Source organism: Galendromus occidentalis, unplaced genomic scaffold (assembly GCF_000255335.2).
Source record: "Galendromus occidentalis unplaced genomic scaffold, Mocc_1.1 scf7180000076500, whole genome shotgun sequence".
Taxonomy (NCBI): Eukaryota; Metazoa; Arthropoda; class Arachnida; order Mesostigmata; family Phytoseiidae; genus Galendromus; species Galendromus occidentalis.
This window is the reverse complement of record NW_003804489.1, coordinates 374,027-392,384: the sequence shown is the minus strand read 5'-3', so window position 1 is coordinate 392,384 and position 18,358 is coordinate 374,027. Positions and strand designations below refer to the sequence as shown.

Below are 18,358 nucleotides of genomic sequence, written 5' to 3'. Positions count from 1 at the left end.
GGCCGTTGCCCGAAACTGTCCGTTATTGTCTCGAAGAGAAGCGGCAATTCTTGAAACGATCCTCGGAGGAGCCGGCAACTGAGCTTGCACCGACAACCTCCTCATCATCGCAGAGTCGTCGTGAGAGAGCATTCGACAAGCTCGCACCATAGATCGCTGGGCTACTCGTCGCTCATCGTAGAAACCTTAGCTTGGGGGGAGGAAGCGCAGAGACCCGAATCCCCTTCGATGATATGGTCTGGGCGAGCCCGGCTTGTTTTCTCGTCACGCAAAATATCCCTTGATGGTCTTCCGATATCCATTCAATCTGCCGAGAGTAATAATTCAATCGCGCTCCGATCTCATCCGTTCACTCTCGCGATACCGGGAGAACTCATTTGATTTTAGTGCAAATGCAGAACGCTAAGTATTGAAGCCACTGGACTCGGTGCATGTAAGTCGAATAATAGCGGATTGAGAAAGTCCTTGGAAGCGTCCCATTCCCTCTCAGGGAAAAGGTACCATCCGGAGGATGAATTCTAAGCTTCATTCAACCTCATGCTTATCCGTAAATTCTGCTGAGCAGCAGTCTCGGAGCTAGCGCTCAGCCCAGAGCACAATTCGGATTACGTGCCTGACCAGATCGGACGCCGATCGAACGGACGGGGAAGCGGGGGCGGAATAGAGCGGGTATCAGGGATAAAACTATGGCGCATGGAGGCATAGAGTCGAATCCCGGGAGCCGTCCAAGAGAATGTGCGAAACTCCGTATCTGTGAGATTACCATCGAGCGCGGGATCACTGTGAAGGAGTGCAGAAGTTCGATGAAAGAATCATTAATTGGGTCAGAGCGCCGGCTCTACGCAGAACGTGTCACTGACAAGATGATACCGTGCCTTTAGTTGAGCGCTCCTGACACTTCCTGTGGTCATGTGCCCTTCACGACGTGAATCCACTTCGTGGACTCCACTCCAGGAACTTCACCAAATGAGGTTCATTTCGTGAACTCTACCGAGTGAGCTCTGTGGAATGCCTGAAGGACGCTCCCCGGAAAGGAGGCTGCAAGTCGCTCTCGATAGGCCAAGGCTTCTCTTCTTGAGCGTGATGATTTCGAGAGCAAGCTTCGGGGTCTTGCAGCGTCGAGCAGAGCCGCGGTCTAGACTCCAGACAGCCCCCGGTCATCTCTATCACCGCCAGGAAGCCTATCGGCGCTGAGGAGCGTCTACGAGCTCTCGTGACTCCTCCTCTTATCTCTTGCTGTCTCAGATGGGATACGGAAAAACTCCCGACTATATGCATATCTCAGCGCGGAACGAGAGGGCCGCATCAGGCGGAGAGAGCCACCGAAGAGTTGCAACAAGAAGCTCGAGCGAATCGCCTGACTTATATTGTTGTCGAATTGTGAGCTGTTGCTTCTGAAATCGAAGATGTGACCGATCCAGCGAAATTATGAGAAAGTCTCCCGCAGCCGCTGCTGCAAATCATTGCGAGCGCCCGTCTCGAAATAGCTCTGAGCTCTTTCAGCTGTTTTCCTTCTTCTCCGGTCGGTCGCATAGCGACGAACATAAACCAAAAGCCGACCGCAGCACGGTGCTGACACGCCAAGTCATGTTGAGGAACAGGAGAACCCCATGATACCGGTCGGGGCAGTCGTAGCCTCGACGGACTGACCGGCTCGCTCGCCCATTCGTCCGCACTCTCTCTCCCTCTCTATAAACGGCATTTTATAGACGACCTCTCTTTTTTTCTTGCTTTTTCTGTCGCTCAGACGGTCATTTAATTTACGCACTTCGTCCGTCGGGCGGCGGCCGCAGCAGCAGCAGCGGCGAGTGAACGAGCTAGCCATAGCTCGGAAGTCTTTTTTCTTTCCCGAAATTTAATAAGCCACCGGCCGCCAGCCAGCTAGCTGGTCTCCGAGCAAACGAGCCAGCGAGCTGACCAATCCAACAACCTACCAGTTAGGCAGGGAGGCGAGCGGTCGGCTTATGGGTGGCTACACAGCGGTTATTGCGTCTTTCTGATTCGTCGGCGGAGCGTATTAAGCCACGACCCGCGCTCAATCAAATTGATCAATAAAAATTGAAAATCTGAAATCTTTCATTCTTCTCGCGCCCGGTGAACGGATCGATGCTGTAATCGTCGCCTTGTCTTTGCAGAAGTCGCGCCGACTTTCCAAGACACCTTCAACGCCCGGGTCCACAACCAGGGGGAAAGATCCTCACTTCGATGCATTGCTACGGGCAGCCCGCTCCCTCAAGTTTCGTGGCTCCTCGACGGCTACCCCGTGAGTGAGTCCGGGAATATGCACCAGGGTGATTTCGTCCAACCCGATGGATCGGCCGTGGTATCGTTCGTGAACATTTCGACACTCCGGGTGCAGGACGGCGGCGAGTATTCTTGCAAAGCGACGAACGACGTCGGAGTCATCGAGCACACTGCCAGAATCGGTGAGTGAATCCACTGGAGGTTCCTCGATTGCGAAAAAAGGATCAATTTGAAGCCGAGTCGATAATTATTCAATACTCCAAGGGAGCATGGGTTGTTGATCTTTCGTGTCTCGAGAGACATTCCTCCCGAGTGAATTCAAGATCTCAAGACAGGGAGATCCTTTTCAGATGTGAGCGGCCCACCATTCATTCGACCCATGCGAAATCTCACCGCTATCACAGGATCAGATTTTCGGTTGCATTGTCCAGTGTCCGGCTACCCGATCGAGTCCATACGCATCGAGAAAGGTTCGTATTCTGCTCCCTAGATCATATTTACCCAAGGGCTCACCTTGCTCTTATTCTCATAGCTTTCGTTTTTTTGTCGTTTTCAATCTCGACCGAGTCCTCAAGCTCCCAAGATTTTTTTGGACTCTCTCCGACTCTGCGGTGGTCCTGGGCCCCCTTAAGGTGTTCACTATTCTCTGGGGTTTTCATCCGGTATCGCGAGTTCTCCCAGGTCGCTCTCTTGGGCAACTACCTCCCGAGATTTCCCCAAGCAGAGCACGGAAGATATTGCCGATCGCGAAGTGGGCGTCGTATTTCATTTCAATTGCATGTAGAGCTACGCGATTCTTCGAATATAGGGACAGCCGAGGGAAAACTGGAAAAAGTCGGGGAAGGCGGGATTCACGCCGAGTGGAAAAAGTCGGAACGAGAAGGAGAGGATTGAGTGGGCGGCTGGGGGGACGGGGACAGGGCACTCATGGCTCTGACAACGCCTTCGGCACTTTGAAGGAAACAAACTCTTGAGATTTTGTTTATTCGTATCGCAGTCTCTTACTGACGTGTAAGACTGAATCCGAATAGTCGAAGTTTCCGAGTGCCGGTCAGACTCAGATTTTCCACATACCAAAGGCTCATTGCACGTATTTTCAAGACTGCCTCGTATAACTAATGTGGGGAACCATTCAAAAGTTCGGAATTACGAGTGAAATTCCGTCTCGAATCGGTCGAGGGCCATAAACATCTCGTTCTTCACGGAATGTATTTTCCCTCGTTCTTATAACGTTCGCTCGCCTCGCCTTTGCGAACGAACGGCGTTCGGTATCGTAGACTTTCCCGCACTGGTATCAATCCACGTAACACGCACCGATTTCATGACGGTGTTGTTGGACGGCGAGCTAACGAGAACCTTGTCACGGAGAACATCGTTATGTCGTGACGTTAGTCGCATGTCTCTCCCGTATCCGTCAATGCCCCCGTCCGCGCAGATACCGGCAAGCGTTCCGTCGCACACTCGGCTCAATTGTGCCAGTCGCCGAAGACGCTCGCTGATAGATGTTGCCACATTCGAAAATGGCTCATCAATGTTACAGGTACAAGGACAAGCCCGATAATTAGTTCGAGCAGGGAGTCCACCGACTCGGAGCCCGAGTGTAGTGGAGTAAAAAGTGGACAGCGACAAAATTGATTGGCGCGGCGGAGGGAAGCCGAGGAAGAGGCTTTGAAAGGGAGCTGTGACCATAATCCGATGAGCACTGGTCGTTCGAATTATTGGAGAAAAGACCACCAACACTGGGTTGCGCTGCGGTGGGAATCATGGTCGGAAAAGATGGGAACCCTGACTGACTGAAAGCCGAGCGAGAGAGACGCGAGACGAGGTATCGCAAACCACATCATTGGAGAGTAAGCCGCTTAGCAGCAAAGAAAGTGTGGGGGAGACAAACCATCACCAGCCATTCGATTCAAATGAAGTCATCGGTTTGGTGGGGAAGGAGAACTTCTTGAGGCACTTGCTCGGTCGAATCGTCGGTAGTGATCGGCAAGCGTACGAAGAAATAATCATCTTCCTCAGAGCTTCCGCAGATTCCTTCGTCAAAAGAGCGAGAGGGTAAAAATGCCCACAGAAGGGAGACTGTCTGGGTCTACCAACAGAAAAATGACTCGAACGTATCTGTGTACGTTGCGATCCGAGCTCCTGGTTCAGCGGATTGGAAGCGCGTCGGACAAGCTCTCGGGCTCATTCGAACGCTGGGCCACATATCGGACAAAATGAAACAGCGTGAAATTTTTGTGAAGGAATTCTATCTCCAGATTGTCGGAAGAAGGCTGTCCCCACGAACGGCGAGCACTTTGATTAAGTATGCGCTGATTAGGGGATAGAGTGTTTTTGCGGCTGGAGGCAATGTCATTGGAGCGGTGCACAGACAAACTGACTTTGGGGTAGGGCGGTAGCATCGGGAGGGGGAGGAAGGAACGTCGAGTGAGACAGAAGACACGCTGAGGCGCCCGACGGCCGGCTTGAAGCGGGGCCGAAGGGACCGAAGACGGGACACAGACTGCTGTACTGAGGAAAATTCGAAGCTTGGGGCGAGAGAGGGCAACCGTTGGGGGTTCCGTCTGCGAAACAGCGCTCCCAAAGTCCCAACCCGAAGCGCCCCAGGGGAATTCCCATGTTCTAAACCACAAGGGGTCACTTTCTGAAATTAACCCTTGTTATCACACACTCTCACTCGCTTCCATCCTTCGAACGCTTGCTCTCGTTGCCGTCCTTGTTCGTCGTGCCGTCGAGAACTGCGCGGACAGAGTTGTGTCGTTTGTTGTGGCTTTGGCTCCCGAAAGACCCGACACTCCCACAGATCTCGTATTGCCACGGTACGCGGACTTTTTTAATAAATTTGTTTTCCGATTCAGTTTGAATGGGGGACATCGGATGATTCCACGACGAATTTTCCTATTTCATTCAATTCACTCTGTTTCTCAGAATTTCATTATTTGATTGATCAATCGGGAGCCATTACGGCGCGAACGGAGATGATTGAACTGCGGGATTCCATCATTCGGACCCAAATGACGATCGCCGATCTCAACACATGGTCCGATTGGGAACAGTCTCCAGCGGAACTGACGGAGCGGGAGAGCGGCGGCGGTAACCCCCACCTTGGAGACAATTCCGAGCTGGTGGAGGCTCTTTCGGAGATTTCAGAACCGCTCGATGACATCGGGTTTTCCGTGCGCTCTCGATGCTGGAAAATGCAAATCTCGTGATGGGGACCGCTCCATAACGCAGCTGCCTGGGACCTTAACGTGACTCGACCCGTCGTTGCCGGGACGATTCGAGCTCATTCCGATCCCATAGGAAAAACGAGCGAAAATTCCGACAGAGCGCCACACTCACTGACAGAGTTGGAGGAAGAGGCGGTGCGACGCCGCCCCGCGGCATGTTCCCCGCGACGACCGAAACGCAACGTCAGAAGCGAACTATTGTTTTGAAATAAATGGAATTACTTTGCGTGGGGAACCCGATGGAATGAGTTCGCGTTTCTGTCGTGTCCGCGTTCTTTTCGTTGTTGTTGTCGTCGTTGTTGTTGATATTCTTCTGTAGGAAGAATCAGCAGAGAAAAATGCCGCATGTGCCGCCTCTGACGGCAGGGCGTTGACCCCGACGGATTCACGACATAGCTGCCCGCGTGTTTGGGCTGTTGTGAGTGAGTATCTCATTGCTTTCTACCCATCCATTTGCTGTCTTACGTCTCCAGTTTCTTCCGCTCTTGCCCGCAATATTCATGGATGTCTGCACCGAGCAGATCGGATCGCTCAGAGAGAATGCGCGCGTAGCTGTGTCGGCGTCGTGGGGTCTCGGATGAGCCGGGGAAGCTCGAGGCAGCTCGCGGTGTAGCTTTCGGGATAAAATTCAATGAGGGAATATTCTGGACGGATCTAAGGAAATCCGATCAACATCTGTCGCGTGTCTCGGAGTGTACGGAGACCGTGCCCCATGCGATCCTTTCGGGCCTGGATTTCAGACGAACCGCTGTGTTTCATCGCGGTCACTTCGCAGGCCGTCGATCGCCCAATCAGTGGTCTTTGTTCCTTGGGATAGAACTCCTTACTGAGAGTGAGTGACGAATGCTTTCGGTTTCCCTCTGAAGTCGATCTTCGAAAACGGAACCAAGAGTTGGGCCGACCCGATGAACCACCAGTGCATGATAATCGAGGAGATTCAGCCCGACGCTTTCTTGAATATTTGGAGCGAATCGCAAACACCGAACTCCGTATGCTCCCGATCAGACTGAACAATGCGAATTATGTAAATCGGCGGGAGGCGATAGGGATCCGTCGCGGTACATCCATCAGCCGGTCAACAACAGCGGAAAAACTCTCCGCACAAAGAATCCGTGGATGAAACTGAGACGCTTCCCGAGATCTTCCCGCCGCTGTTCGAACGGGCGGAATCGCTCTTGTTGCCTGAGAGGGTAACATAATCTGAAGAACGCTCAGCAAAATCATGACCATCATCTTCGCCTTGATGTTCTCTCTAATTCGTTGCTCCGACATCTGTTTGGGGACCATTATAACAAGTGCTCAGTAACAACCGTTATTTTACGTAACAGTCATTGGCCGCCGTCAAGCCAGGCAGCCGGCGGATCGTTTCGAACCGTTGTTTGGAAGCATCGAGCCAACATTCATTTCATGACTCCGAAGAGTCTTTCCGCCGCAGCGACCATCCTCATCGTTCTGTCTCTTAAAAACCCATGAACCGCGAGTGAGCAAGCGGGCGGGCGGGCGGCGGGCAGACAGTCGAGCAAGCAAGAGCAGGGGAAGCGCGATTCCCTTCTCCACCAGTTTCTGTGGCGGCGTCGATGGTTTCTTCGCTCGCTGCTGTTCGGCGAGTCTTCTGACTTTCGTCCATGACGAAGCTAACTTCTGTTCGCGCTTCTGTTCCGTCAGATTACTCGAAGTTCTGAGACAAATGAGAACTCGAGGGAACGAGCCACCATGGCGATCTGATTGGTGCGCGTAACCCTCGAGCGGACTACAGTGTTCTCCGTTTCCGAAATACTTACCGTACGCTTCGCTTCTCGCGGAATCGATCTCTCTCGCAAGCTGCGGATTCCTGCTCGCGTTGTGCGTAACTCGGACTGCTCCTCCCCGGAATTTTCCTAATCTGGAGTTGCTCGGAGATCTACTCGTGGAGAGCGGACAGGTCCGACTGGACTGACATCGTCAAAACCCCCGTGCCAGAGCTGCGAGATTTGTGATTTCGGAACGGTTCCCCGGCGTTTCCCGTTCGAATCCGTAGATTAGGATTATCGCCTCGAGGAAGATGATGCGCCATCTTTTCGAGTTCCCGCAACTCAGCCGAGCTGAGCCGGAGATCCCCGATTCTCATCTCTAAGGAAAATCAGGGACCGCTTCAGCCGCCACCGGGGCGCTTCGCGTATTTTCCGGTCCACGTCCCGTTCGGAGAGCGTTGATTGGCTCTGCTGGAAGCGAGATTCGGAAGCGGACGGGCGGGCGGCCGACAGGTCCCCGGGTCGACGAGTGAACTATGATGTGGTCGTCGGTGGTTCAAGCCGCGGTGTTAGTGTCGTCAGCTTCGAGCGTGTTCGCTTCATTGCAAATCTCTCGGACAGATCTCGACGTGCAGTTCCTGCCGGACAGTCTGAACAATGTTGTGAGGATTTTCGGCTCAATGCGGAGTAATCTCAGCGTCGATGTGGACACCCTGCTCCAGCCGGCAATTAACAAGGGATACGTGAGCTGTGCGTTCACCGACACCTCCAGCGGAGTGAAAATTAATTTCGCGCAGAGTCGCCGTCGGATGCGCTTCAACACGTGGATACGAGCCGGGCAGTACGAGTCGATATGTAATTTCTCGTCGGTGATCGATGCTGCGAACGAGCGGGCGCAATTTTCCCTCGAGAAGGATCAATTGTATTTCGGCACGACCTCTGGAAGTGGATCCATCTTCCCGTGCCTCGACCGCGACGAGCGGAGCGTGTACTCGCTGTCCGTGACCGTTTCCAGCCAGCTTAACGTAGAAGTTTTATCGAATGCCAAACAGATATCGAAGAACGTGGGCAAGCGATGGACTCGATTCGAGTTCGAAGACACTCCACCCTTGAGCGTGGCCGAGCTGGGTCTGGCGTTGGGCAAGTTCCGTCGATTCGTGACCAGCAGCTCGGGATCGGACGGCGAAATTGACATCTTCTCGCGAGAGGGTCACAAGCGGACCCTCGAAATCCGGCATGGCGATCCGGTCGAGATCGCAGTGCTTTATCTTCGCGAAGACGGCGACGCTATCGGGATGCGGAGACACGCCGCAGAGCTGACAGCGAACCTAATGCCTTCATTCGTTGATTTAATCCACGCCTTCTGGGAGATTCAAGCCAAAGTGACCAAGGTCGACGTGATTCTATTCCCGTCGTCGTCGTCGCCGCCGCCGTCATCATCTGCCACAACTGCCGGCGGGACCAGAGCTCCCGGCGGATTCCCGGAGTCGAGGACTTTTTCGGCGGGAAGTACTTCGAAACAGTTCCCCTCTTATCCGGAGAGCGTGCGCAGCGGGATTTTTGCAGCACCGGGACTCATAGCGCTCTCGGAAAAAGTCATATGTCAGAACAAATCGACAGATAGATCGTGTGAATACGTTATGTTGAAGCAGCTCTCAACGGCCGCTCTGTCTGGTTACATCGGCTGTTTGTCAAGTTTCGGTTCGTACGCGCGCCTGGAACAGATCGACTTCAACGTTGCCCTAGTCGAAGCGCTCGCCAAGAAAATGCTTTTGAGACTGGGCGTTATTGCCGAGGGGAATCTCGTCCCGCTAGACGTTGAAGAGTTCCAGTTGAATTTGGAGGCGGCGGCGGCGGCCGGGAAAACGTCGAGCTCGGACTGCGAGCGCGGCTCCCATCGCAGCGAAGTGGGCCACTGCAGCGGACAAAGCAGAGCCAAGTTTGGAGCGCTGCTCCGAATGCTCGAGCAGCAGATCGGAACCGTTGCGTTTAACGGCGCCGTTCGAAAGTATCTGTTCCGATACGCCGACTGTGAAATCCCTGCCGGGGTCGAACAGTTCCGAGAATGTGTCGCCGAGCTCGGCTCTGGAAAAAGACGTACTCACCGAGCGTTCTTCCATCAAGTCAGCCAATTCATCGAGAGCTTCGCGCAGCAGCCAGGCGTTCCAGTTCTGCGTGTGCGACGGCTACCTCCTCAAACGGACAGCGGAAATACGTCAATGACGCCGTCGACGACCCGGCTAGAGATCATCCAGCACATGGAATGCGAAAACGGTGGGGACGACTGGCGTGAATGTCCCCCTGGGAACTGGACGATCCCTCTGAAATTCAGAGTCGTGGCACCGAACGCCACGAGCGACGTGCCGCGCCGAGTCACGATCAACGCGCCCCGAACGGAGATCTCGCTCGAGGACGCGCCCGAATCCGCGGCGATCCTCGTGGATCAATCCCCGTACGGTTATTACCGAGTGTATTACCACAAGCTGAGCAATTTCCTGCGTCTGGACGAAAATTTGCGGCCAGACATCGCTCTGCTTTTCGACTACCTCCATTTCGCCGACAGAGGTTCCGGCATAACTGGCCTGCCTCTGCTGGTGCACACAAGCCATTTCCTGTCGAGACCCTCGAAGAGCCTAATGAGGGACATTGAGGACAAGCTCTTAGACGGACCCTACCTGCGGATGTTGGCAGCCAACGACGCCGTCGTCGAGAGCCGACTCCGCTGCCTTTACCGAAATGCGCCCGAGCTGTACGCGAGTGCGCGCGACGACGCGGATCTCAAACAGTTTCGTTCCATGACTTACGAACTCGGCCGCGCGGAGCAGACTAAAAATTTCACCTACGGGAACGACACGTACGGCACCGACGACGCCGCTGTCGTCCACGAACTCACGCCGTCGTACGTTACCGCTCTGTCACTGCGCTCTGCAACCAGCTGCAGCTTGCTGAAAGAGGCCCTCGCTTATTCCACTCGTCCCGCTCATTCTTATGCTCTGGCTGGCGGGCCCCGAACGCCTGACCTGTGGGCTTACGCTTTCACGTCGAATTTCGAATGTCTTCGAGAGCTCTTGGCGGAGCTCCAGGCGAGCGGCGCGGGAGCCAGTGCTGCGCGTTCATTCATAACTTCAATGGCTCGGGGGAGCTCTGGTTCTCACAGGCTGCTCTGGGACGCTCTAATAAAGCACAAGCTCTCACTCGAGGAGCTGCAGGTGCCGCTCTCCGAGATTGTTCTTAGCTTTGTTAAATGGCACTCCGAGAGTCCTGTGAGGACGTCGAGAACCGTTGACTTCCTCGAACAGGCGCAACAGCTTTTACAGATGTCGACTTCAAGCGCCGTCTCTAACGGAACCTTTCCTGAGTCCACCGACGGCGTCGCTGGATCTGACAGAAACAACAGTGCCGACGGATCGACAGTCCCGACACCTGCGAATCGTGTCCCGCCGCGGCGAACCCCTCTGCCAAATACGATCAGACTCCTGCTCGAGCGGAACTATAAGCTCGTCCGTCAAAACCGCGACGAATTCATCGAGATGGTGGACTCGGTTTATTGTAAGCATGATGGACGCGACGATAGACCGACGATGGAACCGACGTTGCTCGTGACCTCTTGAAATTGCCCCTCCCCCTTCCCGTGGTGCAGGTCGAATTCGACGAGGTGAAATACCTCTGAAATCGTCCGCATATTCAACAACGTGACCGGCAGCTAATCTCAGGGAATCGATTGAGTGTCGAATAATTTCGAGGCAGCTCTGTACCATGCAGCTTTTACATGAATCAATATTTGAAGACATGAACCCATCGTCCGCGACTCCATCGATCCGAGATGATTCATTTTTTGATCCCTGATTCATCTACCTATGCCCTAATTTATTCATTAGTCCACAGAGGAATTTGTGAATACATCGCACCGCAAAATGGTAGCTCAAGCAATAAAGTGACGCTGAATAATCTTGTGGAAATTCGACGTACATAAATCGATGGGTAGCTCCGGGGAACACGAATCGAAGTTCATCAACGAGGAACCTTGAGAGGCGAATGACTTCATGTTCCTCCGCACGAGCTGGAAATTATTGATCCCGGTCGAACTTCTGAATTATTCTCCAACACTGAGGAAACGATCACAATTTCGGCCGAAATGCTTCTTCTCCCGAAAGAAAATGATTTCGTCCACAGCATGTGGCGAACATTTAGAAGAATCGAAGCGAAGACGACGCACTGCTATTCTTAGACTCTCAAAGATATTTTCTTCCTTTCACTTTGAGATGGTCGCTCGCAAGTTCGCCCGCCCGGATGGCTGACTGCTTGGCGTCATCCTCTCTCCAAGGAATGGATGCGGCCGTCGCTCTTCCTTCTCCGTGCTCCCTCCTCCTCTTATTTTTCCTTCTTCTCGAGGGAAGAAACGTGCTACCGTCTAGGCTCTGGAGATCCATCCTCGAAGGGGCGTCTGCACAGCGAAAGAGATGAGAGATAGATTTTATGAAAAATGACCACAGAGAGATGTGGCTACGCGCGGATGTATGAGGGCATGTGGGAGCCAGTCCAGTCCTATCCACTTAGACGCGGACAGAGCGGGATACAGAGTAGGTGGCTGGGGAAGAGGATGGCGAGATGACAGGTGAAATTTTCACCTCGAAGGAGACGGGTCAGAAATCCTTAATACCTTGTGTCTTCTTTGGAGCGTTCTGACTCCGGTGAGCGATACCCGTGAGAATCCTTGTCGCTTTGGATCGGATGTTGCAACATGTTCTAGCGGAGACCGGGGAAGCGCCGCACATCCCGGGATCCGTCGACTCAATTCGTGCCGATGACAACCTCTGCCGCCGTCAGGCGCGTTTAAGAGTTTAATAAGTCATCTAACTTCCCGGAGACTGTCTTCTGGGCTTCAACGTGCACTCCGGCGGCAATCGTCGCTCGGAGCCGCCGCCAGACGAGTGGCCACGACAAGTTTTCCCAAAGCTACGGGAGTTATCGCTCCCAGGAGTCACGCGGTTAACTCTCCCTCGAACGAAACGGCGGACGGCCACTGTATCTATCTCCCTCTTACCTTCCCACTATATCTTTGTCTCTCCTTCTTTCTCTCTCGCCGCGTCCCTCGCATTCGCAGTCTTCGATGAAGTCGGGTCTGTCCAATAAGCGCGTATCTCCGGCATCATCGAAAATCGCTGATTATCCACATCGGCAGAACATGCCTCGCTCAATGTTGTCGGCGCTTTTGCGGGATGTGGAGGCTCGTTTTTATTTGTTCTTTCTCTGACGTTTCTGTTCGTTCATCCGGAGTAACCGCCACGCGAGATTGGAGTACGTGTACTGTGATGACACGCTGGTCGGCCGAGTACAATTTGAATGTGGAGATGAATTCGAAGCAATTCTTCACGTTCCGGATGCGCCGCGTCGTCTTGTCTCGTCAGAGAGGAACTCCAGTTTATCCCTGAAGTCACGCAGAGGCAGCGAATTGCTTCTGTTCTGACATGCGGGGAGGCGTCGCGTCAGTGCCCTGGGGTCTGCATCCAGATCTAGAAATTCGGAGTCGTCCTGAAGCGGAAGAGAGAGAATGAATTCAAATGTTCCGTGGTCGGTAGGTAGGTTGTCCGTTTGCCGTCGGTCAGTTCGACACTTCCGGTAATAATGGGAATTTCGCTTCATTTCACTGCCCCAGCGCATCTGGCGCGCGGCACGCATTCCTGAAAGGGGTCGACTGATCCATGGACTGATTATTATCTGCGTGCCTCTGCCGCAAATTACGTGGAGGCTCACGCCGAAGTCCGACCGAGAGCGAAGAACGAGAATAGCTCACGCGGGCAGGGGCCGTATCTTTCACGCGGATCCCGATTTCTTATTCCTATGACTCGAGGAGGCTTCATTCAGGATATCTGCACTCAAACCTGCGGATTCTTACGTAAACGAGAACTGAGAGACTCTTGTTGGCCCTAAGCAGCATATTCGGATTCGCTGGAGGCGTCCCGCTCTCGACTACCATCATTGACGGGTATTTGACGGAGACACCCAGCATGTCAAGTCTCACGATTCACGATCTTCTTGGCGCTTTCCATCCACATGTGGGGAGTAGGTAGTAGGTCGGAAGTCGTGACTAGGGAGCAAGAGAATCGCGGAACGCAAAACGGACGTGAATTGTCGCAGAATTCCATTACTTTTCCCCATCGATGACGGCATCAAAGGCCGTCTGATCGGCTAGAACTCACCGCGGGAAATTTGCGCTCTTCGGTCACAAGTCCTTGCGGCACGGAGGCTGTTTGCTTAGGTACCAGAAAACGCGTGGCAGAGTACGACGCGAGACGAACTCTCGATGGAACTGACCGAGTCCGTCCGGAGAATAATGTTTGAGGAGTTGAGCTAACTTTATATCCGGATGACCGAATGAGGAATCCTTCGCAAGCATCAGCATGTTTAATAACGAAAACGGTCTCATTTCCCCTCTCTGCTGAGATTGAAGCTCTTTTTCCGAGCTCGGCACACGTCTGAACATTTATGGCTCAGGTAGGTAATCCCGCTTATCGGGAGCTCGGCACGCTTTTCATGTGCGTCGAGTCAGATTCCGTAATTTTCACGGATTATAAAAGAGATCTCCGTGCCGCAAAACCTTTTCCACTGCTGATTCTGGGAGCTCTTCTCGGACTCGCTCAGCGGGTTCCGGGTAGGGGTAACTCGATGTAGGCACAGAGACAGCTCGGGAGCGTGGAAGTCTAGAGAAACAACTTTCGGCGCGAGCCTACCCGCTTGCTCCATAATGTCGAGACGCGTCGATTCCGAGCCGCGACAAGAGCTCACGAACGGGATCGACGTCCGAGGGGGGGGGGGAACCCGCGGTGGCCAAGCCGGTCGATTCCGCGGGACAGGTATCGAGCTCGGCCCATGTCGATCTAGGGGAACATGTTCCACGAGCGAGACATATTCACCCTCGAACACGAGTCGGCTCACATCAGCGACGATCGTCTTGAGCGCGGAACAAAGCTCTCGGCATGCAATCGTCAACCTCGTGACAAGCGAAAAGCGTCGAGAGAAGGCTCTCGTCGACTCACGCTAAAAAAACTGCGCCGCTCCGAATGGTCGAACAAGGAAAAACCATCAGGAAAACTGCAGGTTTGAGGAATCGTCGTCGGGTCGCACGGTCATGGGTCCCTTCATCGAAACATATGTACGTCCGTATGTGATGGTCTGCACATACGCACGACATACGAACGCTCGTTCCTTGGCTAGCTCAAGGTCGTAGCCCGCTGACGACGGGGCTGTGACGACATTCGTTGGAGATTTTTGAAAGGGACGCCGATTCGGACTCGTAAAGCCAACTACTGCGTATGAGCCGAGTTCGCGGACAGCCCGATTCGACTCGGCGGGCCGCATGCTCGTCGGACAATGCGCTGTGATTCAATTTAAGTAAACGACCAGAAGCCACGAACGAAGCCAATGCCGCCGCGTTTTCGTCCGATCCTCCTCCCGAGAGTGTTCCAAACTCGCATCAAAGATAAGACCAGGCACCTAAGAGTATTGGAGCTTTTCCAGAGCCAGTCTCCTGAGCATATGGCGAAGAATTAGGAGGACAATGGGATTCAGGATTCCGTGGGAACTCTCGCAGGAATGAAACGGCCCCCGTAGTCGCTCTCGGTGAAAAACCCGGACGGCGGAAAACACGCGCGGCTCTCAAATGAAAGGCATGTCACGAGACCGTCTAAGGAGCGAGCGCAAGGCGAGCATTCGCGAGTTGAGATTCTAGAATGATCCATGTGAACGTAGCGGAGTTTTCCCTCTTTTTCCACAATTCCTCCGAGCGGCCAAGATCCGCGGGGGGCTGGCCGAGCCCGCAACCGAGAACATATCTTGTGCCTTGCCGAGGGAGAAAAAGAAGAGAGAACGTATGAATATGTGAACAGCCGTTCGCAAACCAAGAAGGCTTTGGCGTGCTCAGTCAGGAAAAAGTGGGACTCGTCGCCGGAATGGAACTTCAAAATAGGGAACAGTAGGGCACGGTGAAGGAAAGGGGGCCATGCATGGGACGTCGGAAACACCGGGAGAGAAGGCGGCCGAGACATCCCGCGAACTCTCTTCCAAATGGCTTAAGGCCTCGCGAGCGCAGCATCCTCGAAATGGTTTGCGACCAAGGGGAGAAGAGCATTGAGGTCAAAGGACGCGGCGGCGGATAAGCCCAACGGAAAACAGCACACGTCGTGTTTCGGGCTTCTAGGCTCGAGTGAGTTGTTCTGCCGCCTATAGTTACTCGGGAGAACTTCCTCTCGGACGAGCCTCTCGCTCGAGCCCGCGGATGACTTTGTCCGAGACTTGACAACGGCTAGAGAAGAGACAAATGAATTCGAAGCCTTATGGGGTGTGGGAAATATGTGGAGATTGAGGGAAGACGGAATCCGGAGGACAGAACTGACGTACAACGACGTCGGAGCCGATGTGAGGAAATTCCCCAGACTAGAAATGATAATAATATAATTTCTCCGCGTTGAGAAACTGGAGGCATGAGCGAGGGAAGGAAAAACGGTGGACGAGTAAGGTTCACGAGCTCATTCCCCATTATCCTGTCCTCGTGTAGTTTCTCTAACCGAAACTGCCCCATTCTATCTTCCCCCCCCACTCAGACTCGGAGTTCTCGCCTCGGTCCCGCTTCCGAAGCGAACAAATTAAATCTACATTCTCCTAGACTGCGAGATAGCGTAGACGGACATTCTCCAGTTCACACCATCCCCGCGGACCGCCTGGTCTAAATGGTTTTTTCTCTTCACTCACTGTTCTCCGACGCCTCGGGTTGGTCGCTATCAGCGCGTAGTTCCATTTTTATTAGGGGTCATTTCAAGCAACGCAGTAGAAGAGCTTTCCGTGTACAATTTGCAAGATAAATATAAACACATAAAAAGCTACGGCGTGAATCAACCTGTTCGCACTTGCTCGCCGGGTCACTTTCCGCGGTCCGGCCTCTGCTCGCAGGAACGGTGGAATTACTCTTTCCCTCCTCGAGATGAGTAGTCCGTCGCAGATCTCATGCCGGGACATTCGTAAGGACGGCGTCGGAGACCCCGTGCTGTGCCCACCATCACAGGAATCGGAATAAGGATCCTTGTCGTTTCGGAAATTCCGCACCCTGATCCTTATTCCTCATCGGAGCGATCTGGGCCTCCGGGAGACCTTCCGATCGTCCTCGTTGTGATCTCGGAATTTCACGAGGACATGGATCTCAGGCTCACGTTGAAGGAAATGAAAAGCTCCCTATTCGTCCATGTTTCTATGCTAGTGCGCGGGCAGAAAGGACGACATCCGGACGCACGATGAAGGAATGAACGGTGTCAGAATCTTGCTTTCGTCCCTCCGTCATGAGATGGGCTCCAAATGCGACTGCCGCGTCGATGCGATCTGCCACTCATTGAGAGGGCTTCTATTGTCGGCTCCATTCATTCTGCCGTTATCCATCCTCTCCGTTCGCGCTTCCACAATTCCTTCTGTCCGCGTCTACGTAGAATTCTGTTCGTGCAGGTGGGACGATCTTCGACGGAACGCCGCTCTTCGCGGTCGTTTTGTTCAACGATGACATGATTTATGCGTGGCTTTTCTCCCCCTTGTTTCTCCGGCTTGTTTTCGGGAACGATTCGTCGATGAGGACTCTGTTTCCCGGCTCGCTCCGCAGCGAGCGAGCGAGCCTGTTGTAACGGCGGTCGAATCCTTCCCGTCTGTCGGGGCTAGCGGCGTGTTATTGAAAGTTCTTCAATTCCGACTGTTCGTTTAGAGGTCGGTCGAACGACCAACCGGTCGACGTCCAACCAAACAACCGACCGCTGATCAATTTGTGGTGCCGTTGTCGTCGTCGGCGGCGGCGACCCGGCTCCGTCTTTTTTTTTGCTTCCCACGACCCCGTCGACATTCCGCCTCCGTCTCCCCGTCCACTCCCCCTGTCGTTCCTCAAACACCCATCGGACGGGCACCCTCGCAGGCCTGAAAAAGCGGCGCTCGGGACGGGGAACCGTCGATTTTAAGACCCGGCCACCAAAACCCAACCCTTCCTGCGATGCGGGGCCGGGCGTCACTGGTCGGTTCGGCCGCGACGGCGGTTGTGACCAAATCGACCCTGTGAAATGTTTGTCCTTTGACCGGAGAGCATGAAGCTTGGCCATTCTTATTGATTGATTGCCTTCAATTGATGACCTAGGGCTCCGTGCTCACCGTCCGGCTCCGAGGTTCGCTCCTGCGGAATTCGCTCGTCGAGAGTGTTCGATTCTTGTTTATCTATGCTGGATCCTCTTCATTCCTCAGAGTTTCTTCCACTTCCCCCCCCCCTTCACCCCGATGCTGGAAAAAGATATATCGTGGAGAAAGCTCGTGGAGGACCTCGACTCTGCCCCCCTTTTCCCCCGCCATAGGATGAGGTCTCCTAAATGCGATGACAGAGCAATTATTGTAGGGAGGGAATCATCTGATCACGGGGAACCATCCGGAAAGACGGGAGCCATTCGAATCCGAAGTGTTTCTAGCCAGAATGTCTCAGCGAGAACGATAGAACAATAAATGCAGAACAGGCTCTGACCAAAAATCTTTTTATTCCAGAAGGCCGTATCCTGCGTATAGGAAGCCGTCATCGGCTTCCCAGGGCAGGACACCTCCTAATTCAGGACGTGCGTCGTGAAGATCAGGGTCTTTATAGATGCATCGTGCAGGGAGCACAAGGAGAGGTTTTCACACGAGATGTTTATGTCCACGTAGTCGGTGAGTTTCTTCGAGGCATAACAGGAAACCTTAGCGAAAGCGAGACCAAATCTCTCTCAGCCCGCATGAGACATCTTCGTCAGAGCAGGGGAGTGAGGGGGATACTTCTCGCTTAATGGTAGCTACAGACGAGTTCGAAGGAGCGGGTAGCGCGCAGATGACTCTGGACCCGATCGGTTCCGGCGTACGAGCGAGATTGAACCTCACCGAGTTCTCATCAGATGCCTTGCCGGGACACGGGAGCTTATAACTGAATACTCCCGGATTTGTCGGATTCCTATCGCGGCTTGAGCGTGTAATCATCGGCACCGCTACCGGCGCCGCTCCTGCGTCTGCTGCACACTCGCAAAATAACAGGAGTAAATTTCTTTCTCTTTAGTTTTCTTTCTTGCCGAACCCTATCTCTTCCCAAGCGCGTCGCTGTGTAATCCACTCCCGAGC

At 53.7% G+C, this 18,358-nt stretch overlaps 1 protein-coding gene across 1 annotated transcript in view; it reads left to right on the top strand.

Annotated features, from left to right (window-relative positions):
- LOC108865228 (Down syndrome cell adhesion molecule-like protein Dscam2) overlaps positions 1-18,358 on the top strand; it is a 145,887-nt gene that overhangs the window by 62,239 nt on the left and 65,290 nt on the right. The window contains exons 6-8 of the mRNA XM_029113264.1: positions 2,136-2,426; positions 2,595-2,714; positions 17,759-17,917. Of these exons, the coding sequence (XP_028969097.1) occupies positions 2,136-2,426; positions 2,595-2,714; positions 17,759-17,917 (570 nt within the window). The remainder of the gene's footprint in view (positions 1-2,135; positions 2,427-2,594; positions 2,715-17,758; positions 17,918-18,358) is intronic.